The sequence below is a fragment of the Lycium ferocissimum genome, chromosome 11, assembly GCF_029784015.1.
Source record: "Lycium ferocissimum isolate CSIRO_LF1 chromosome 11, AGI_CSIRO_Lferr_CH_V1, whole genome shotgun sequence".
Lineage (NCBI taxonomy): Eukaryota > Viridiplantae > Streptophyta > Magnoliopsida > Solanales > Solanaceae > Lycium > Lycium ferocissimum.
In genome coordinates, this window is record NC_081352.1 from 32,705,898 (window position 1) to 32,729,477 (window position 23,580).

At 38.8% G+C, this 23,580-nt stretch overlaps 1 protein-coding gene across 1 annotated transcript in view; it reads left to right on the plus strand.

Annotated features, from left to right (window-relative positions):
* The window catches only part of LOC132036836 (proteasome activator subunit 4), a 28,680-nt gene that overhangs the window by 4,723 nt on the left and 377 nt on the right, over positions 1-23,580 (plus strand). Inside the window, exons 5-34 of the mRNA XM_059427231.1 lie at positions 846-947; positions 1,034-1,199; positions 1,427-1,543; positions 1,634-1,701; positions 1,791-1,892; positions 1,977-2,193; positions 2,342-2,575; positions 6,881-7,008; positions 7,136-7,253; positions 7,339-7,557; positions 7,645-7,800; positions 9,499-9,575; positions 9,729-9,937; positions 10,388-10,604; positions 10,692-10,771; positions 10,858-10,975; positions 11,063-11,233; positions 11,902-12,070; positions 12,146-12,189; positions 12,282-12,324; positions 12,412-12,554; positions 13,462-13,556; positions 13,930-14,825; positions 15,730-16,011; positions 16,092-16,187; positions 18,607-18,785; positions 19,059-19,140; positions 20,811-20,935; positions 21,172-21,264; positions 23,165-23,318. Of these exons, the coding sequence (XP_059283214.1) occupies positions 846-947; positions 1,034-1,199; positions 1,427-1,543; positions 1,634-1,701; positions 1,791-1,892; positions 1,977-2,193; positions 2,342-2,575; positions 6,881-7,008; positions 7,136-7,253; positions 7,339-7,557; positions 7,645-7,800; positions 9,499-9,575; positions 9,729-9,937; positions 10,388-10,604; positions 10,692-10,771; positions 10,858-10,975; positions 11,063-11,233; positions 11,902-12,070; positions 12,146-12,189; positions 12,282-12,324; positions 12,412-12,554; positions 13,462-13,556; positions 13,930-14,825; positions 15,730-16,011; positions 16,092-16,187; positions 18,607-18,785; positions 19,059-19,140; positions 20,811-20,935; positions 21,172-21,264; positions 23,165-23,318 (4,900 nt within the window). The remainder of the gene's footprint in view (positions 1-845; positions 948-1,033; positions 1,200-1,426; positions 1,544-1,633; positions 1,702-1,790; positions 1,893-1,976; positions 2,194-2,341; positions 2,576-6,880; positions 7,009-7,135; positions 7,254-7,338; positions 7,558-7,644; positions 7,801-9,498; positions 9,576-9,728; positions 9,938-10,387; positions 10,605-10,691; positions 10,772-10,857; positions 10,976-11,062; positions 11,234-11,901; positions 12,071-12,145; positions 12,190-12,281; positions 12,325-12,411; positions 12,555-13,461; positions 13,557-13,929; positions 14,826-15,729; positions 16,012-16,091; positions 16,188-18,606; positions 18,786-19,058; positions 19,141-20,810; positions 20,936-21,171; positions 21,265-23,164; positions 23,319-23,580) is intronic.

A 23,580-nucleotide genomic window follows, 5' to 3' on the forward strand; every position in this document is an offset into this window, starting at 1 on the left:
TTTGGTGTGTATATGGTATTTTTTTGCTTGGATCCTTGAAAATGAGTTCTTAAAAGGGAATCTAATGTTTCTGTTAGCTTGGAGTATGTAGTGATTTAACTCCGAAAGATACTAGTTCACTTATACATGTATATATATTGCTCTAGGCCCATGTGGTAATTATGGGTGGAAGAGAACTTCTGTTTTGTGCATTTTGTTTTATTTAAGATACTTTTCCTTTGTCATACCATTATTCAAGTGAAGACTTGTGGATTTGGAACCCTTAAAGATAATTGAAGAACTTCGTAAACGGGGATCTCCCCATTTGTTAATACAATTACTTACCTTATCAAAAGAAATTGGAGAACTTGGCTGACCTGATGTTGATGGTCACATTCAGGCGATTCATTAAAATCAGAATTTTGCACTTTGCACAATCTGCAGTATCGTGGTGACTATTAATGTGGTATTTAGAGGGGATTATCTTATTAATTGGACTACTCTGGTGTTTTACACCTTTTTGGGGCTTGAATCTCTTTTGGGATTATGAATTAATAGGTAGGACTTCTCTTGGACTTTGAAGCTGTTCAGTCCCACATTGGTTGAGGGAATAGGTTGTGGTCTCCGTATGTGATCTTAGGCAATCATTCTCTTATGAGCTAGTTTTGGGGGTTAGGCTATCCCTATTGTTGTGTTTCTCAATGTTGGGCCCCGGTCCTGCACATGTGGGGAGTATTAAGTCCCACATTGATTGAGGGTACGGGTTGTGGTTTCCTTATATGGTTAACTCTCCTCTTATGAGCTAGTTTTTGGGGTTGAATTTTGTTTTTTTTGGTCCTAATTCATTAATGGAATGCATTTTGCAGATCTTTGCTTGAAAATCCATGGCATAACTCATCCTTTGAGGGTGCCGGTTTTGTAAGACTGTTCCTTCCTACCAACAGAGACAACCAGGATTTCTTTTCTCAGTAAGAACGATCAACTTCTTCTGAAGATCTTTTCACTTTCACCTCATTACATGAGTAAACTGATTTTCTTTGTGGTGTCATTACAGCACATGGATTCTTACGTGTTTAGCCCACTGGGATTCCGTACCAAATTCTCAGTTTTGGAACAGCCAGTGGGCCTCTGTTACAGCTCGTGTGATAAAGAACTATAGTTTCATTGACTGGGAACATCTGTTACCAGATATCTTCAATAAATACTTGAATATGTTTGAGGTAGGTTATGCCGTTATGTACTTATGTTGCATAGACTTTTATCTTCGCCACTTGAAGAAATTTTCTCAGCAAATGAGCATGAGCAAACAAGTTTGTCGTATTACTATGCCTTGTATAGAAGATCATATTCTATCACATTTGTACATTGAAGGCTCCTTATCTTACGAAGAATGGAACTCGTTGGCCTGCTGTTTCTCATGTAAGATTTCATTCATGTTTGTCCACAGGTTCCCGTAGCAAATGGCGGTGGGTCAAATCCGTTCTCTGTGGATGTTCCCAGAAACACTAGATTCTTATTCTCAAATAGAACAATCACTCCATCAAAAGCCATTGCTAAATCAATAGTAAGCTCACTTGTATAAGTGATCAATGATCATAAGAAAACATCTGCATGCTGCCAAAATGACCCTCTGTTTTTGTCGATGTAAATGCAGGTTTATGTACTAAAGCCTGGTGGTTCTGCACAAGAACATTTGGAGAAATTGGTCAACCTCTTGGAACAGTTTGTTTTCTAAACGGATTTTATATCACCTTACTTTCACAAATTTTGCCTTGTAAAATTTTGTAAACCATCTCTTTTTGTTGCTTTAGGTATTACCATCCTTCTAATGGTGGTCGCTGGACTTATTCCTTAGAGCGATTCTTGTTCCACTTGGTAAATATATTTCAGAAGCGCTTGCAAAATGAGCAACAGTAAGAAGATTAAATCTATCATACTAGTTCTAGATAATACATGGAATTTGTAGCCTTTATCTGACTGTGAGACTGTGGGCTCAGGAGAAATGATGATGTCGAGCAGTCTGAAATCTTCCTAGGGCAATCGGAGAGGGTTGCTTTTGTGAATTCTATACTCAAGCTAATTGATCGTGGACAGTATAGCAAAAATGAACATCTTTCTGAAACAGTAGCAGCTGCCACTTCTATCCTATCATACATTGAACCATCTATGGTTCTTCCCTTTCTATCATCTCGCTTTCGTATGGCCTTAGAGACGGTGAGTTTGTTTAAGAAAGAATCTTGGCAATTTAGATTCAACACTCCTTTTTGAACCTTTTCAAATAGATAGCTCCTGCTGGCTGAAGAGTTAATATTGTTGGAGTTGGACTGATGATTTTACTCCCTTACTGCAATTTTCTGAATAGATGACAGCCATTCACCAGTTGAAAAGTGCTGTGACGTCTGTAGCATATGCTGGTCGATCTCTTCTCCTGACTAGCTTGTCAGATTCATCCATGGCTTTGGACGTTGTTGATCGTTCTGATTCACTTGTTGACCTGATGATGATTTCCTTGTCTAATGCATTACTTGGGATGGATGCCAATGACCCACCTAAAACCTTAGCAACAATGCAACTGATTGGCTCCTTGTTCTCCAATGTAAGTTCTGATATATTTTTTTTTTTGATGAAGTAATTGATTCTATTCAAGGCATCCAGAAGATGCAAAGTAGTTTCAAAAGATTGAGCACAAGAATGTCGGCTCTAGTACATAACTAAAGAGCAAACAAAATCTAAAAGGCTATCAGGGGAATCTATTGGGGATAAAAAGGCCCAACTATGTAAATAAAAGAGACATTTAGCTTTGAGCATAGTTTGACTAGTTGAAAGTCCATCAAAACATCTACTATTCCTTTCATTCCATATACTTCAAAAGATGGCAGCTGGTATCATCTTCCAAATCTTCTTGATGGTGCTGTCAACTTTCCATTGGCTCCAGCTTTCAAAAACTTCCCTGATAGTGTTTGGCATTACCCATTTGAGTCCAAAAAAGGTGAGGAACATATGCCATAGATCTGCTGCAGCTGAGCACTGCAGGAAAAGATGGCTGTGAGTTTCTGATTCTCTATTACACATGTAGCACCTGTTCACCATCTGAAATGTCCTCCTTGCCAGATTGTCCTGTGTTAGGCAGGCTTCATATACTGCTGTCCAACTGAAGCAAACAACTTTGAGTGGGAGTTTGACCTTCCAGATTAGTTTCCAAGGCCAGTTGTCAGTGATGGCATTCTGCATCATTTCCAACTTGTAAGCTGCCTTCACTGTGAACTTGTCTGAGTGACCCCACCAAAACTGATCTGTTGCATTGTCATTGCTTGTGAATCCATTGAGAGTTTGTAAGAGTGTGAACAAATCCTCTAATTCCCAGTCTTGCAAGTTTCTTCTGAAGGTTAGATTCCAGAAATTTCCATCTCTATATTGCTGTACTGTTGCATCTGGCTCCCTAGCTATTTGGAACAAGGCAGGGAACTCACTCTTTAGAGGGGTGTTTCCCAGCCACCTGTCCTTCCAAAACTTGACATGTTGGCCATGCCCTACAACCAGATGATGATTCTGTGAGAATTCACCCCAAAGTCTGCTTATGCTCTTCCACATTCCTACTCCATGTGTGTCAGTTACCTGTTTAGTACACCAATGATTTTGGAATCCATGTTTAGCCCTGACCACTTCTTTCCATAGACTCTGGTCCTCTTGTGTGTATCTCCACAACCACTTCATTAGTAGGCATTTATTGTGCTTTGCGAGGTCCCTGATGCCTAATCCTCCTTGGTGTTTTGGCAGCATCACAGTATCCCAATTGACTAGATGAAATTTGTGTTCAGTGCTATTTCCCTCCCAAAGAAAATTTCTTCTGATTTGATCTAGTTGCTCCAGAACTTTACTTGGTATAGGAAAAAGTGACATGGAATAGGTTGGAATGCTGCTAAGCACACTATTGATGAGGGTCAGCCTATCACCCATTGAAAGGTAATTCATTTGCCAGGATGCAAGCTTCTTCTCAAACTTTTCTATGATTCCACTTCAAATGTTAGAGGATTTGAATTTAGCCCCAAGAGGAAGACCTAGGTAGGTGGTTGGGAAAGATCCAGTACTGCAACCTAGAATCTCTGCCATTTCCTCCAAATTGTTCACCACATTAACAGGGTACATGACACTTTTCAGCATGTTAATGTGGAGACCTGAAAGAGCTTCAAAAATAAACAGAGTGAGATTCAAAAAGAGCACCTGATTCCTGTCTGCCCCACAGAAAATCAGAGTGTCATCTGCATAGAGCAAATGAGAGATGTTAACAGGATTGACTCTTCCCACATCAAAACCATTGATCCATTGCAACTGCTTGGCCTTGTCAAGCATTCTACTCAACCCCTCCATTGCTAAAATAAAGAGGAAAGGAGTGAGAGTGGCTCTCCTTGCCTTAGTCCTCTTTGAGGTGAGAAAAAACCAACTGGACTTCTATTTATGAGAATGGAATACTTTACCGTTGAGATATTGAACTTGATCCATTTTATCCATCTTTCACCAAAACCCATCTGCCTGAGGATAGAAATGAGATAGGACCAGTTCAATTTATCAAAAGCTTTTTCAACATCCAGTTTGCATAGTAAACCAGCACCTCCTTGTTTCATCTGCCAGTCAAGTACTTCATTTGCAATTAAAGATGCATCAGTGATTTGCCTGCCTTTGATGAAGGCATTCTGTTGATTTGAAACAAGCTTCTCCATAACCTTCTCTAACCTTTCTGCCAGAACCTTTGCTATAATTTTGTAAACACTTCCAATCAAGCTGATTGGCCTATAATCCCTGAGTTCCACTGCCCCTTTCTTTTTAGGGATTAGAGCAATGAAAGATGCATTGAAAGATCTCACCATCCAGCAGTGTTGGTGATAATGGTTCATGGCTGCAATGAAGTCCAGCTTGATGAAATCCCATGCCTTCTGAAAGAATGCCGTTGTATATCCATCAGGACCAGGTGCTTTGTCAGGAGCACTAGAGTCAATGGCTGCTTTGATTTCTTCCTCCCCAAAAGGTTGTTCCAAATCTTCCTTTTCCTCTTCAGAAATGGTGTTAATGTTCTCAAAGCTAACAGTTGGTCTCCAACCTTCATGTTCTGTGTACAAGTTCTCAAAGAAGTCCAGTGTCTCCTTTTTTATTTGCTTCTTGTCTTCTATGATGACATTGTCCACCATAAGCCTGTCCATACAGTTGCTTCTCCTGTTTGAGTTAGCAATCTTGTGAAAGAATTTAGTATTCTTATCTCCTTCTTTAAGCCAAAGGCATCTTGACTTCTGCCTTCATGAAATCTCCTCTGCTTTTGCCAATTGTTGGATTTCTATCCTCAAATTAATCATTTGGTTAGCCTCTGTAAGATTCATTTGCCTTCCTTCTGTGGACTGCTCAAGAGCTGTTAAATCTTCCAAAGCTTTGGACTTTCTAGTTTCCACCTTACCAAACTCCAGTTTGTTCCAGTTGGTGATATCTTTTTTCAGGCTCTTTAGCTTCTGCATCAGTATAAAATCAGCCCTGCTATTGAAGCTATAACTTTGCCACCAGTTCTTCATTTTTTCAATAAATCCATCAGCTTGCAGCCACATATTCTCAAATTTGAAGTATGAAGGAGTTGCATCCCAATCCCCATTCTCCAATAGTATTGGCCTGTGATCAGAAATCACCCTAGGCATTGCTATTTGCTTCACTACTCCGAATGTGTCATTCCATTCTTGTGAGATTAGGAATCTGTCAATCCTGGAAGCTTGTAATCTGTTCTCCCCTCTTGACCAGGTGTATTGGGCACCTTGGAGAGGAAGATCAATAATATCCAGGTCTTGAATCATCTCTGACAGTTCTAACATGGACCTTGACCTTCTATTGCAGTTCAGCCTCTCACTTTCAAATCTGCATACATTGAGATCACCTCCCAAGATCCAGTGTCCCTCCCACAGTCCCCTTACCCCTGCAATTTCACTCCACATCTCTTCCCTTTCCGGATTGGTATGTGGCCCATATATACCAGTAAAACACCATCTAAATTCTTCTTGAGTGCTTTCAAGCATAGTGGAGATGGAATAGATTCCTTGGTGAAAATCTATTTTGTTCCATCTTCTCTTATCCCATATCATAACAATCCCACCCCTGGTACCGCTTGCTTTTAACTCCACCCATTCTGCCCATCTGCTGCCCCATATCTGCTTTATTATACTATTAGAACAATCCTGCATTTTGGTCTCTTGCAAACATAATATATCCACCCTCCACTTCTGAATGAGAGTTTTTATAGTGCTTCTTTTCCCACCCTCATTCATCCCCTGCGCATTCCAGCTCAATGCTTTTAGCTTCATGTGGAAGCTGAGTTGTATTGCCAGCCCCTGCTCCCACTGCCTTCCGTTTTATTCCGGTCATATTTAATCCCACACTCCAATCTCTTTAATTCACCTGCTCCTTTGTTTTTTCTCTTTGCCCCAGAATTTTGTTTTTCGGCTTGCTGTTGAATTTGAATTCTCTTCCTCTGTTCCATTCTGAGAATCATGTCAAGTAATTCGTGTTCGAATCCCATTGCATTAACCCCAAAAGCCTTGTATGCCTTAGCCATGAAGATTTTTGTCCATTGTGAAGTCTCGACTAGTGTTGGCTTGTCGACCATTTGCGCAGTTGGACCACCTTCGCACCATGTCAGTGGGAGTGCATCACAGGTTGCTAGAGAAGAGAAATCTATCCCTGAGTCAAGCGGAGCTGGAACCAACTCGTTGCTGTTGAAAAACCTGGGAACTCTTTATTTAGTATCACCTTCATCGTTTGCCTTTGAAGAAGATGCTTCAGAGTTTTCCTTGTTAAGTTCTGATATTAAAAGTTGCTTTCCAGTTATGGCTCGATTCACAAAAGGATTATGCTTATTTATCATACCTTGCAGATGGCTATACTGGAAGAGACTATGGACCAGTCCTCACTCATACCAGGATTTCACTTTTCAGAATGGCTTGACGAGTTCTTGTTCCGCTTATTTTCATTACTTCAAAATTTGGAAGCTAACAGTGTTGTGTAAGTAATACTAGTTATTCTTCTCCCTTTTTTGGTTATATTTTCCATTTTTAATGTTACAAAACTTGAGCGCAAGTAAATGAAGTCAATTATATGCTCAAGGCTGTTCTAATAATTGGTGCTCCAGGAATGAAGGTCTTCATTCGCCAGCAACTTCAGGCACTTTCCTGGTAGAAGATGGTCCATTTTATTTTTGCATGCTGGAAATCTTGCTTGGGAGGCTTTCAGAATCACTATACAAGAAGGTATCTTTTTCTGGATTTCGAAATGATTATGATAGTTCTGAGAATAACGATTTCTATTGATGTAAACTTCAATTTTACTGAGCAGGCTCTTAAAAAAATTTCCAAGTTTGTCACAACAAATATTCTTCCTGGGGCTATTGCTGAGGTTGGATTGCTTTGCTGTGCCTGTGTTCACTCTAACCCTGATGAGGCAGTTTCTCAGCTTATCAAACCACTTTTGGAGTCTGCTCTATCATCCTTAAAAGGAACGCCTGTTACAGGATTTGGTGGAAGAGGAGCTTTTGAAGCTTCTGAAGCAAGCAAGGTTCTCTTCTTTAACTAATGGTTATTGTAACATGCTTCACGATTCCACTTACAGTCTGCATTGATTTCTCATTTTTGAATTCTCCAGGCAAAGCCAACGGTCTCTCCTGCTCTTGAAATTGCAATTGAGTATCAGTTGAAAGTTTTATCAATTGCTATTAGTTATGGAGGTCCATCACTTCTTCATTACAAAAACGAATTCAAGGAAGCTATTTTTGATGCCTTTGATTCACCATCTTGGAAGGTTTTCTTTCAACTCTATATCCTTTTTTGGTTACTCTTTTGTTATTTTAAACCCTTGATTGTACTGACATTAAATCAAATATTTAGGCGTAAGGTCCACTTTTGTAACACGCTATCAAAGCTAAACTCATCTCTGTTCTTGGTTTCCCAATGTTGGACCCTTACGTTATGTTGCGTCTGTGCTCCAGAAGTCCAACCATGGTCATGTGGTTCTTGCGGTTAGTCATAGAGTGCAATAATGGTCAAGTATATAAGGTTGTTAACAATCCTCACAACTTCACCTCATGAGCCAATTTTGTGCTTGATTAAGCTAGAAGTCTATACTTTTGGCAACAATTACAACCCCCCCCCCGACCAAAAATTATTTCATTTCATTTGCTGCAGTGGATGGTTACTATCCCGTCTTAGTGGTCGATACTTCTTAGCTTTTGTCCCTCATCTAGTCATGAGCTGTTTGATTGTCTTCTACACCAACCTAGTCCACTGGGTGGATTCTTCTCTAACTTCCTTGCTCTGGTGGACTGAATATTTGTTTTTACTTAGTGGCGTTATAAGGTTGTATACTTGAAACATAAGTAATCATGCGGTAACCCGGTCACCTAAGTAATCATAATTCCAGTAACCCCTCATGTTCCATCTTCCAAATAAATGATCCTATTAAGAATAGCTGCCTTCTATCTGCCGAAACCCAAAGTACATACAAAGATCCTGGAGAACACTACCTATTGCCCAACGGTGTGGTCTGGTGATCAAATTGTTTTCCAAATCTTGATGATATCAAATCAATTAGGGAAAAGAGGTCATATGATTGATATATATGCCTAAGGCTGCTAAAAAAACCCGAAAGAATGCCTAAGGCTTACCAATATCTTCTCTTTATTGAGGATACATTGTATAGGTCTACATATTTGGAAACTATATCAAGCAAATGCGCATTGCAAACATGAAATGTCTTGCAGATAGAGGCAGATGGTTATTTTTTTCCTATTCGACCATTCCTTTGTAAACAACAACAACAACAACATACCCAGTGAAATCCCACAATGTGGGGTTTGGGGAGGATAGAGTGTACGCAGACCTTACCTTTACCTTGGAAGATAGAGAGGCTGTTTCCGAAAGACCCTTGGCTCAAGAGAAAACTTCACAAAAAAGGTTAGATATGGACAAGCAGATCAAAGCAGTATTAGAATGAAAGTAACGAGAGTGAAAAATCCATGATAAAGCAAGCCTGATAAGGTAAAAAGCATGATATAGCATTATGAAAAGGCAGTAACTACAGTCGATATACAAATGAACTAATCGCAGTACAAGAAATAACAGAATGTAACAGAAGTCGAAGGAGAAGAAACTATACAAGTAATACTACCATTCCTTTGTAAACATAGTCAGTAAAGATCTCTTTGGTATATTCAAGTTACATAACCTCTTGCCTTCACGCCTTCCATCCCAAGAATAAAGATCCAAGAGAAAGTCAGCTTTTGCACACAATACAGAAGCATAGCAGCTCTTTTCTTCTTCTCTCTCTCTCCCTCCCTCCCTGTTCACACCTTTCACATGTTGCACTTAGGTAGTAGTAAACTGAGAATTATGTTTATTTATTGTCCAGTTAGTCTAGGTGGACCATTGTTCGTATGAAGCTTTGAACCAAAGTATTCTTGGTCCTTCAACTTTATCTGATAAGTTTAATATTATATGACAGGTTAATGGTGCTGGTGATCATGTCCTTCGATCTCTCCTTGGAAATCTTGTTCTTTATTATCCCATCAATCAGTACAAGTACGTAAAACTTTTATCTAGTTAAGAATTTTATACATTCACCATGCAGTTTCTTTTCCATTTTATTTTCGGTCAAAATATACAAGACAAGTGTTTTCTACTAGATGACTTTTCATTTATGTATCTATTGATTGCACCACTTCCGGATACCAGGTGTGTTTTGCACCATGCTGCTGCCCCTGCACTGGAGGAATGGATCAGCACAAAAGATTTTACTGAAGATAAACCCTGGTTAGCCCCTAAGTGGCATGTCCCTTGCACTGAAGAAATCCATTTTGCAAATGAACTCTTGAAGCTGCATCTTGATTCTGCTTTAGATGACCTTTTGAAAATATGCAAATCCAAAATCCATTCTGATCCAGGTAACTATGGTTTTTTATTACAATTCTGATTCTTGCAACTGCAATCTGCCAATCGGATGAAGCTTACCACTCGCCATGATCAACTTTATGGAGATTTTCTATTCCTCTACTGAGTGGAGGCATAGTGTTTTTCTGAATGATACTTGCATAGATCATTAAGCTTGGAATGAGTCCTTGAATAAATTACCGGATGATCCAAACTTGTTGGGTATTGGTTTCAGGATGAAGTTGGGGTTGGTTAGATGAATTCTCTATATCCATTTTACTCTATTCAAGCCCAACACATGTATCACTTGCTTAGAAAAAGATATAATGCATGCATAAAAAAAGAAGAAAAAAGAATAGTTAAGGGTTGTTTACCTTTTCTTTTTCCAGTTTAAAACATGTGCTGTTTATGTATGCTTTTGTTGTAAGTCATTGACTTACTGTTCCTTTGCTCTTTGATTGCAGGCATAGAGAAAGAACACTTGAAAGTGACCCTTCTACGTATTGATTCGTCACTTCAAGGTGTTTTGTCATGTCTACCTGATTTCAGACCATCCTGTAGGAACGGGTTGGCTGAAGAGCAATCTGACATTCCTTTCCTAATTGCTGGAGCGACTGGTTCATGTGTTGGCACCATGGAACTACGATCAAAGGCTGCTGACATTATTCATGCAACCTGCCAGTATTCATCTTGATCTCTTCCATATTTTTCTTGCTTCTTCTCTCCCTGGGTTTCAAGTCGTGAATTTGACCACTACTATGATGGCAGATACTTACTGGAGGAAAAATCAGATGATAGCATTCTATTGCTGCTTCTAATTCGTATAATTGATTCCTTGGGGAACTACGGTAGTTGAATATTCTTTGTACAATCTTCATTTTCTTCTTATGTGTCTTCCATAACTTCTATCTTAAGTTATTGAGATGGTCAACAGGGAGTTCAGAATATGATGAGTGGTCAAATCACAGGCATTCCTGGAAACTAGAATCTGCTGCCATAATAGAACCTCCAGTTAATTATATTGTATCATCTCATTCGAAAGGGAAAAGAAGGTAAATTTAGTTATGCTTTTGTACGTAGGACCAACGACCATATTGAATATGTCGTTTTCTGATTTGAAGGTAACGCCAATTTTGCAGGCCTAGGTGGGCACTTATTGACAAAGCATACATGCATAGTACTTGGAGAGCCTCACAATCATCATATCATATCTTCCGGTTGAGTGCGAATGCATCTCCTTCAGATCATATCATTCATTTGACGGATGATCTTCTCAATCTCTCTTTGCATAGTTATGAAACAGTCCGTAGGTGAGTTCTAATTTTACACTCATGTTGTCTGAAGAAATCTGTGGAATTTGGAAGATTGTCTTTGATGAGACACTTGCAGATGTGTGATCATAAGTTCAAAGACACGACTTAAGGCAGCATCTGTAAGACTTAACAGTTTTGTTCAGGTTCTGATCATGTATGATTATCTCCTACCTGATCTGGTTTAATGGGAGTTTAGGTGGTATTTGCTTGACTTATTCTTCATGATATCTATCCATATGTCCTCTTTGCCTTAAATGATGTCAAAGTATTACAAATTTATTGAATTTGACCTACAAAATATTTATTCATCAACTAATAGGAGCTTCAGTTACTCTATATTGTACATATTTCCTGCCTTCAATTAAACCTTCTCATTCACTTAGTACCCGATATATTCTTTAAGTGATAAAGCTAATGTAAGTCCATGCTATTTATCTTGTTTTGGGATAGTCGTGGAAGTAGAATAATGATATCATTTTTGAGTGATTTAAGCAATACAATAGGAGTACAAACTGTGTGCGTATCTCTCATGGTCATTGTCCTGTCATTCTTAATTTATATTGGAGAGACCATTTTATGTTGATACTAGTGATTAGGTCCCATAACCAAGTTGCATCTTCTGGAAGATTTTTTGTATCTCATCTATCTACTCCCCATTTCCTCAGACTTGCTGGAAAATCTCTCTTGAAGATGATGAAAAGATGGCCCTCTACAATCTCAAAATGTGTGCTCAGTCTCAGTCAGAACTTAAAGAATTCTAGCTCACCAGAATGTGCAGTCTTAGGTTCCTGTGCAGTCCTTGCAACACAAGCTGTTCTCAAATGTTTAACAACGGTATTGATCTTCAGATTACATGCATTATTCTTTAAGAAATGAGTACCTGACTGTTTTTGTTCTTCATGAATCAAGGATTTGAAGGCACTTTCTTCCTTCCTGCTTGGAATTCTGTCAAGGTAAATTCTTATGCTTGCATCTTCTGAGCTTGTGATTCCTTATAGCACAATGTTGGTATTGACTGTGTGTTACTGAATCTTTATTGCTCAAGCTCTCATCACGAAACACTAAAAGCTCAGAAAGCCATCAACGAGGTGAATATACGTTCAAAGTTGAGTCTTTTTATTTCTATTCTCTATGTCGACAAAAGAATATTTATTTATTTATTGGATATCTGACAGCTTTTCATTAAGTACAACATTCATTTTTCTGGAGTATCCAGAAACATGTTTAAGGCATCAGGCAATTCAGAAGGAACAGATTTCGCAGTGTTGGTTTCTGAGATAGGTTCGAAGAGTTTTGAGAGCTCCAACTTGCACTGGAGGTAAGAAAGCTTTATCTAATATACTCACCACCACTTAGCATCAGTTCCTCTAAGTTTATGTGTCTCGATTGGACCATTACACCTAGGAATGAGAATAGGGCTGGGTGTGGCAGGTTTTAACTTCCATTGCAACAGTGCTGCGTCACAAAACTCACTTCACTGTGCAAGATCTTTCTATAGGGCAGGGTGTGGCAGGTTTTGACTTCCGCTCCTCACTACACTGCCCTCTTCACCGCACAAGTTCTTTTCTCCCTGAAAAAACCCCACCGGACACTGCCTGCATGCCGCAACATTTTTCTGTTCGTTGATCTTCCCCTCAAGCATAACTATTGTGAACATTAAAAAAATATCAACAGAGTGCTTCAAGATTGTCAAAAGATGAAGGAAATGAAAATAGATATCAAAGCCAATAAAACATTAGAAACCACTAATTTTTCATTGTGATCCGTAAAAGACGTTGCGTCTAAACTTTATGCCGTCTTCTTAATATCTGAAGAACTCTAAGCTTCATATTAGCTTCTTGTTTTCTCTATCTTGGGTGCCATTGTATACTGATTTTGGGGAAATAAAGAGTTGTGGGTAACCGCGGACTGTGGAGGCTAATTACAGGCAGTGGGTGGTACTGCCAGCGATGACTTTGGTCGCTGTTGTCATGAGAGATGACTAGGTGTTCAGAGACGTAGAATCCCTACTTCAGCATTTGCCCACAATGCCACAACCAGCTCTGCCCACAATTTTCTTAAAAAGAAATTCTCTCGCATGACCTGCCTCGACCGCCATCTCTAATTATAGATATGCAGACGATAGATTAGCCGCAGGACTGGTTTTGTCTTCCTGTTGTCAATCAGCGCCCATTTTTCCGTCTATACTTATATAAAAGATATTGTTATTCCTCCATTTCTTTCAGGTACAATCTGATGGCTAACCGTGTACTGCTGCTGTTGGCTATGGCTTCCAGGAATGACCCTAACTTGTCCTCCAAAATTCTGAGTGAAACTGCTGGTTAGTTAAGTTTGTCCTTTGGTCTTCTTTGTTTTTGATTCAGCGCATTCGTTAAATGGACATTTCTGCTTGTATTCTTGTTCCCTCAATAGGCAAGAAATAGACACTCCTTCTAGTGTTCTTCTTTTTTATTTTTTTGTTGATCAGTATTCTTCTCCTTCTGGTATTCTTGTTCCCTGATGTAATTTAAATTGAATAACAAGCACTCGAAATGATTGCTATCTCGAAGAGATATTTTCTTTCACCTATTAAAAACAATGTTAAAGAAAACCTCAATTTACCTTTATAAGTATAACTGTGATTCTTTGTGATCTAAAGTAAGCAGCATTATGTTTCATGTTTAAATTTCTCATCTTATGATTAATCTTATCAGGTCACTTCTTACAGAGTTTAAAAAGCCAACTGCCACAGACAAGAATTTTGGCTATCTCAGCTCTAAATACTTTGCTGAAAGAATCACCTTACAAGCTCTCTGAGGACCGGCCCATTTGCTCTACTAACCGGCAGGATAAATCCAAGTCTTCCCTTGAAGAAGCTTTAAGTAATATATTCCAGGAAGAGGGTTTTTTCAACGAAACCCTGAATAGTCTTTCGCATGTTCATATAATTGATACAGATGGTGCTTCTTCTAAAGGAAATCATGGAACCTCTTCATTTCAGAGTGTGGCCGATAAATCAATCACTCGTTTTTATTTTGAATTTTCTTCATCATGGCCCCGTACTCCCAGTTGGATATCTTTGTTTGGAAATGATACCTTTTACTCGAGCTTTGCCCGAATTTTTAAACGTCTAATCCAAGAATGTGGTGCTCCTGTTATACTGGAACTAAAAGATGCATTAGGGGACTACATAAATGCCAAGGAGAGGACAAAGCAGTGTGTTGCTGCTGAGGCAGTAGCAGGTCTGCTACATTCTGATGTTTATGGTGTTTCAGAAGCATGGGATAGCTGGTTGATGGCCCATCTTCAGAGTATTATTCAAGCACCAACAGTTGAGTCCATACCTGAGTGGGCAGCTTGTATTCGTTATGCAGTTACAGGAAAAGGAAAACATGGAACAAAAGTTCCACTTTTGAGACAAAAGGTCATGGACTGTTTAATGAACCCCTTGCCTGAAACAGTTAGTACTAGTGTAGTTGCCAAGCGATACATGTTCCTTTCAGCCGCACTAATTGAAGTTTCTCCACCAAAAATGCCAGTTACTGAACTAGCCCTTCACTATAAGCTTCTTGAAGAATTGCTTAGCAGTATGAGCCATTCATCTGCACAAGTGAGTATTCAACATTTCGATTTAAGGCTTGGGATCACAATCTATTGTTTTCTCTTTTCTTGTGTTATTTTTCTGGTTGTGTTAAGGCTTGCTTGGCTACATGAGCCATTTTGGTATTTGATTTAATTGCCAAAGGAAGCATAAGGAGTATCTGCTCTACCAGTTTTAGTTTTACAAGTTCATCTGGTTCTTCTCAATTGTTCTCCGGAAAGACAAGCTTGTTAGTCTCAACTTTTCCAGATTAATAGGCTCAACTCTGAGCATCATTGTTAGGTCCCTTCTTAGATTTTGTAAACTATATTTTCAATAGCCTTTTAACACTTCTCATGGTTATGGTTCCACACCAGACCTTAATCCCATTGTTTTTGCACTTCATCCCTTTGCATCTCAAAGGCATTATGACCCCATGTACACTCTCTTTGACCATTCTTCTTTCCAAGATGTACATACATTGAGGCTACATCTTAGAACTGGCCTCGACTTTCATAGTTTCATTATATTCCTTGTATCCAAAGTTGTTGACTTTGTGAGTCCAAAAAAGTGATTTTTTTGGCTACTGTTCACCCAAAAAAAAAAAAATAGAAGAAGATCTTTGACTACATTTTTTGAATGTATAATATCGTCATTTGTAAATAAGAACATTGTAAATTATAGTTCTTCTCGTCTAGTTTCTAACAAAATTAATCTATGTTTGAGGCTGGAAATTGGTAACAAAAAAGGATTAAAAATTATGAGATTTGTCTTGTGGGGTTGGGGGGGGGAGGGTTGTTATTCTTTTCAAATGCTGACTTCCTATTAATGGCTTCAGTTTTGAATCCCTCACTGTTTCATCAACCCCATTCAAAGTCTTCTGTATAATTTGTTGTCACTACAGTCACAGCTAATGAAATGATTTCTGGAACAGGTTAGAGAATCCATTGGTGTCACCCTCTCTGTTTTATGCTCAAACATTCGCCTTCAGGTGTCCTATAATCAAGTTCATCCACATGAAGTTGGGACAAGTGATGTGCACAGGAAAGTTGAAGCAGGGAATTGGGATCAGTATCTAGTAGAACGCGCATCTGAGCTTGTGGTGAAGATCCAAAGTTTTAGCCAGTCTGACACTCTGGATGTGCAAACGGACAGAGTTTCTGACAGTGGAGCATCAAGCGAACAGTCTCATGATGATGTTAAATGGATGGAGACGGTACAGTCAGCCAAAATCATCTAGTGGACTTTTTGTTCCTAATACCTTTTATTAATTAGCTTGTTTTTGGTGATGTGCAGCTGTTTCATTTCATGATCTCATCTCTAAAGTCTGGAAGATCCTCGGTTCTGCTGGATGTTGTTGTTGGTCTTTTGTATCCTGTAGTATCTCTACAGGTAAGAAAGTTGCAACCTCGCTCCATTCCTGTTGCTTGTCGTTTTTAGTTGTTTTTGACATTTTGAATGGATGAAATTGCCGTTTGAAGAACTTGATATGTGCACGCTTCCCCTCCGATTTACTGATGAAAATGGTAAAACTTGGAATTGATTTCTCTTTCAAAAAAGAAACGTTTTTTCCATCAAAACCATTGACTTAGATCTCTTAAACAATTAACTTTCATTTTTTTTTTTTGGTTGATAAATCATAAAACTGATGAGAAGCATCTTGTTTATCTCGTGGTCAAAAGGTTAGGCTTTGAATTTTCTTATTTTTTCTCGTCTTCGGGAACTGCTATTTCTTGCAGTTCTTCATATTTGACTGGTTGTTCTTTTCTTTTACCAACTACATATGTATATTGTTGGAACTGGAGTACGCCTTGCTTAGGTGACGAGGATGGAAATAGCTATGAAGGCAGGATATTACAACAACAACATACCCAGTTGAATCCCACAATGTGGGGGTCTGGGGAGGGTAAAGTGTGCTCAGACCTTACCCCCACCTTGGAAGGTAGGGAGGCTGTTTCCGAAAGACCCTCGGCTCCAAAGAAAACAAGAAAAACAAGGGAAAAGGATACGGACAAGCAAATCAAAACAAAACAATGCGAAAATGAGAAATAGCAAGAGCAAGGAAGTCATGATAAACAGCAAAGAGAGACAAGACCGAACACATAGAAGCAGGGTAAAAATACTCCTAATACGAGAAAGGAAACCTCGCGCCCCCCCCCCCCACTAGCCCTCCACCCTGATGCTTGACCTCCATCCCCTCCTATCACCAGTCATGTCCTCGGTAAGCTGAAGTAGCGCCATGTCCTGCCGAATCACCTCTCCCCAGGCCTTCTTTGGCCTACCCCTCCCTCTCTTCAGGACCACCAGTGCCATTCTCTCATACCTCCTCACTGGCGCATCTCCGCTGCACATGGCCGAACCACCTCAACCTCCCTTTCCGCATCTTATCCACCACAGGGGCCACACCCACCTTATCCCGAATCACTTCATTCCGAATCCTCTCTCTCCTGGTATGCCCGCACATCCATCTCAAAGATCCGTCTCTCGCCACCTTCATCTTCTCGGACATGAGCTTTCTTAACCGCCATTCCGTCCCATACAACATAGCTCTGCCTAACCACCGCTTTGTAGAACTTTCCTTTTAGAATAGCGCACCTTCTTATCGCACAACACCCCCGACGCGAGCTTCCATTTCATCCATCCCGCTCCAATACGACGTGTTACATCATCGTCAATCTCGCCTGTCCCTTGGATGATCGACCCCAGGTACTTGAAACTTTCTTTCTTCGGGATGACCTGAGTATCCAGCTGCACGTCCTCATCCTTTACCTGCCTCCCATCACTGAACTTGCACTCTAAGCACTGTGTCTTATACCCGCTCAACTTGAAACCCTTCGACTCCAGAGTCTGTCGCCAAACCTTCAGTCTCGCGTTAACACCGCTCCGCGACTCGTCAATAAGCACAATGTCATCTGCAAACAACATGCACCACGGTACCTCTCCTTGAATGTGGCTTGTCAGAGCGTCCATTGCCACAACAAACAGAAACGGGCTAAGCGCGGAGCCCTGGTGTAGGCCCATCGTGACTGGAAAGTGTTCCGAGTCACCTCCAACCGTCCTCACCCGGGTCTTGGCTCCATCATACATGTCCTTAATCGCTCTAATGTATGCTACAGGAACACCTCTAGCTTCCAGACATCTCCACAGCACCTCTCTTGGGACTTTGTCGTAAGCCTTCTCAAGGTCAACAAACACCATGTGCAAGTCAGTCTTCTTATCCCTATACTGCTCCACCAACCTCCTCACAAGGTGAATGGCTTATTGGAAATAAATGATTGGGTTTAGTTGTTTCCATAGTTGAAAGAAAGAGGACCTTCTGTGAGCCAAATTAATAGGCTGAAGATAAGAGCACCTTCTGGATTAAATTCTGATTGCAAAGGATCTCCATAGCCAGTTTTCCATAGTTTTTATGCTTGGTACACGAGCCATGGCCATTGAACTTGTATCCTTTACAAAGTAGGAGAATTGCGAGTCTCTGCGTCCTTTATGTTTTGGTGATATTTCCGCTGTATACGTCATCCCAGACCATGTCAAATCTGCATGTGTGTTCCCTTAATTCTTTCGTTCAGTTTCTAGTCTTTGATTTATAGCTACATATGAAGTAGATCCTAGTTGAAATGGAAGCTACATATGAAGTAGATCCTAGTTGAAATGCAGTGTTGTTCAAACGCATACTGAAAAGTCAAATTCTTGACATTTTTGCAGCCGTTACACGTGAAGAATTGATACATCATATAAATTAATATATTCTCATTGGAGGTGTTTATAATAGGAAGTGCATTCCTCTTTTGATACTGTTGAATTCTTGTAGGAGACATCAAATAAGGATTTGTCGACACTGGCCAAAGCAGCTTTTGAATTGCTTAAGTGGAGAGTGTTTTCAGAGTCCCATTTAAGGAAAGTTGTACTCACCATTCTTTCTATAGCCAATGATGCCAATTGGCGCACAAGATCTGCGACACTGACCTATTTGCGGAGTTTCATGTATAGGTATGATCTTTCCATTTTGATCTTCTTGCTCCTTTTCTTCTCTTTTGAGGGTAAAATTCCTTATTTTGGTTCTTGAAGAGAAAATGAGGTACTTTTGAAAGAGAAGAGTATCCTTATCATAACTTTAAATTGAATCATTATTATTTTTATTTCAAACTCAGTCTTCGGGTATAACTCATTGTCTTGTCACGGTGGTTTAGAATAGCTAAGTAAGGCAAAAATGAACTTGTAATATCCTGGAGAATTGAACTGCTATATTGTTGCACCATACAGGCACACTTTCGTCCTCTCTAAGGTGGACAAACAACAAATTTGGCAAACTGTTGAGAAGCTACTCACAGATAATCAAGTTGAGGCAAGTTTACATAAATTTTTGCTGATATATTTGTGTTATCAACTATGTAAATAATTAAAATGCTGTGCATTATCTTATGATGTCTAGTCTTGGAGAAACTAAGTAGATCTCTCTGATGCTCTTTTGCTTGTTTTGTCCAATGGTTGGTGTAGAAAATTGCATTTTTTGCTTTTTTAATTTCGTAAACTTACTGGGTTATGTTTGTTTACATAGAATAGGAAAGGCTAGGATAGAGTACAATTTCCTCTGTCTATCCTATCATATGTTTTATGCACCAAAAGACAACCTTTTTTCAAAGACCGCCCCTGCTTATCCTATGTCTTGTCCAATTCTATATGGTATTTCCAAATACATCCAGTTTTCATATGGCCGTCCCTCTTCTATTGATGTAGCCTGTAAGTCTTGTCATGTCCTTAAAATGGTACCATGAGCTTCTGAAAATATTGCTGGTACAGCTCCAGTTGCCTGATGATGAGACAGGATACTGTGTCATCAAGGGGCGCAATTATGTACGTAATGATGATATAGGTAATAAATAGTGTGTTTGGTTATGGTCCTTTTTCAACCCTTCATGTTCGGATCAAGTGAGATCATTATCCTATAAAGTTACTTGGTGTCTGAAAGCTCATGTTTGTGTAGCTTGAATTTCAATTGATTATTGCGCCCACCCAGTGTTATCAAAAGCGAAAAGCGCAAAAAAGGTCTAAGGTCAGCTGGGGCTTTAAGCGCAAGCGCAAATAAAGCGTGGGCTTTAATGGAAAAAAGTGCAATGGTGCAAAAATACAAATATGTATATGTTTAGTCCAAGATTGATAATAATAAGCATGAATAACAAATATATGGACAAAGAAATTGTAAAAATATTACGATAAAGTGAAATATCAATCCTCTAGTGTCACCTCTCCAAGAGAGGCTCGGAAAAGTATGTCTTAGAGCCTTGATGATGACACTGAAGCGCACATAAAGCGAGGCGAAGCGCTCAACAAGTTTTGAGCCTTGCTTCAGCTCGCCTTTGATAACATTGCGCCCACCCCCCCCCCCCGCCGTTCCAACATAGGATAGGTTAAACTTGTTTAAGTAATATATAAGGCTTCATACACCCACTACTAAGAACTTGCGTTTTAACTGAAGAGTCAAATAATAATGACACCTAGCAGGGTGAACAAGGATAAGCTTGATTAGTTGTTTGTCCTAGAGGTTTGACCCGATGCACTACAAAATGGATCAAGCTTAAGGAAACCAGCCAGAGGTGTGGGAACTAACTGCCATACCAGATCAAGTGTTACATCGTATACGTGGTGGGAGCCACCACCTCTAGAACAGCCTGGTGGTCCACGCTTGTGTCTAATTAGAACATCAGGACTTCAACCAGGAGGGAATGTGATGTCACATCCCACATCAAATAAAAAACAAGTATTTAAGACATTCTTTCTGTGTTTAGAAGTTGGACCTGCATTACACGCTTCTTTGTTTTCAAGATGAAATCTTAACATGTTCGTAAGTGTTCAATGCATTCATTGGTATTTCCTAAGAAACAAGACAGGTGCATTTCAAGTAGTCATGTTTTAACTTTTTTATTATATAAATAACTTTAGTTTTCCCTGATTACCTAAATATAGAGAATATGGTGATTTAAAATTCACTTTGATCCTTCTGAACACTTTGGTCAGGTAAGAGAGCATGCAGCAGCAGTTTTGGCTGGCCTAATGAAGGGTGGGGATGAAGATTTAGCCCAGGATTTTCGTCATAGAGCTTATACAGAAGCAAGTATTGTTCAGAAGAAGAGAAAACAGAGGTTCTTTTATTGTTTTTGTTTTACTCAATTCTGGCTGGTTATTGCTCTGCTTTTATCGTTTGTTAGGTCATTACTGATGATCATCCTAGAGAGGTCTTGCCTATCTTTATATTCTAACACCATTCACCTGGGATGGGCTTTTATCCAATGCTTATGTATTCTGTGGGTTGCGTGCTTCTAGTATTCCTGATGACTGATATATGTCCTTACCTGAAGTTTCGTATTTGCAATTGCAGAAGCATGCATTCTGGACTCTCTGTAGCATCCCTTCATGGGCAGATCCTTGCTTTGGCAGCTTGCGTGCTATCAGTTCCTTATGATATTCCCAGGTATGTCCATTATCTAATAGAGTTTCATACATTCGAATATTTGACTAACTGTTATCTTAGGGAGTTCCTGGAAGTAGCAATACATAGCAGGAACGATAAGCAGCATTTTTTTTTTTTAGAAAATGGTAACTTGAAATGATAAGCAGCATTTTAACTTGTCAAAAGATAAAGTAAAATAAAATAAAATAAATTGAAACTTAAATAACGCTTGAGATGACCCTGATTAATAGGGCCAGCAATATGATAAAATATTAATTTGATCAACTTATGCTGGTCCATACTAATTGAGTATGTGTAGAGATCATGCTTAATGTTTTGAAATATTCTAGAAGACAGTTTCTTTCAAGCAATCTTTTACAGAAGCGTAGGTAAATCTTGTTTATGGACTTTACATTCCTAAGTTATTAGCTTCCAGATAAGCCATGTGAAGCATCCTAGCAGCAGTGAATTTGTATGGTCTACTTCCTAGAGCCAACAACGTTTGGGACTGTGAATGATGGACTTTCATAATTTACCTATCAAAAGAAAAGAAAATAATAGGCATCTCATACTTGGTTGGTATTGTGTATCTAGTGCATTAAGTGCTTGAAGGAAGGATTGTTGCCTTAGAATGGAGTTACACAGAAATAAAAGATTGAGATAGGTATTCCTTCTAATTGGAAAGGGTTAACATAGGTTGTTTCTGCCTTTTGTATTTGCTAGTTTTGCACGGGCGTGCAACACAGTAATGCAATTTGAAAAACCGATGTTCTATTTCTAGTTGATTTATTAATATAATCAAGTAGCTGAAAAATTCAAACTCTATTTTATATTGATATATGATGCTGTAGTGTATGTCATAACTGCCACTAACACGACAACAACTTTTTTCCACACGGAACATTGCTTTAAATTTAATTTTGGTCTGTCGTATTACCTAATCAATCTTATTTTGTTATATGCCTACTTGAACATGGCATTCAGAACTTTCAAGTTACGAGTTAGTAACTTTGTTAATACAAAAGAGTCGAGTTTCTTGCCGCTCAGTACATTTTATTAGTCAAGTTTCACATGACCACTAAAATCATTGAATAGTTGCTAGCTAGTGTCTTTCTTTTTTGTTTTTTTGGTTCTAATTATACAACTAAGTTTTTTTGAAAAGGATGAAACAAAAAGTTATATAAGCAAGTTTTTTCGTTAATTTTGAGAATTAGGTTTAATACTTGATGGAAATATTGATATTGTCTCATGTATTGTTTCCATGTAATGTTTGGTCCATGGACTAATAATAACATAAGAATTATTATGTAGTGAAATAATAATAGACTGTTATGCAGGGATTACCTGCTATAAAGGCATCTCTGTCTTTCGATACTCTTATACATCTATTGCTATTAGACTTGTTCTTATATCAATTCTATCCCGCATTAAATAATACTCCTTCCGTCCCATTTATGTGATGTTGTTTGATTAGGCACGGAATTTAAGAAAGATATATTGAAAGACTTTTAAACTTGTTGTCTAAAACAAGCCATAAATATGTGTGTGGCTATAAATCATCTCATTAGTGTGTATTGTGTTATTTCACTTTTGGTGTAAAAAGGAAATTGTAAATGAGGCAGAAGCTATTCTAGAACTAATAGAGGCTCTCGAGGATTAGAAGAGCCATATTTTGATTTTTTTGCTCACTGTACATAAATTTCAGTACCAACTTTGTGTTGCTTATAAATACAAATACTTTATTACCTTTTCCAAAAACATAAATCTTTTATAGTTAAATTATTTCTAATTGTAGAAAGATATCTATTCTTTTTGAGTTAGTCTAAAGTTGTATACTATTAAACTTAGATATTTCCAGTAGTATGGATTTACTCGAGAGGAATGTTTCTCATTAGTGACAAATTGTCAAATTTTATTGCAGTTGGTTGCCAGGACACGTTACCCTATTGGCTCAATTTGTTTCTGAACCATCACCTGTAAAATCGACCGTGACAAAAGCTGTGGCAGAGTTTCGACGTACTCATGCGGACACATGGAACGTTCAGAAAGATTCTTTCACTGAAGAACAACTTGAGGTGTGGTCACACGTACATTTATTGTTATTTTGTACTTTTAGCTGATGTATGGGTCCTCTCCAATCTAATTTTTTAACCAAAATGTTGACATACAAGTAGAGGCGAATTGAAAATCTAGATCCGTGGCTATGACATAGTTGGGATCTTATGGCCATTAGGTTCTATATCGGATTTCATCCAAAACTAGTTTACTTGTTTAATGTGAAAAGGAAGTTTTCTTTTCAAAGTTCTATAAGACTTCCATTTTATTTTTTATATCAAA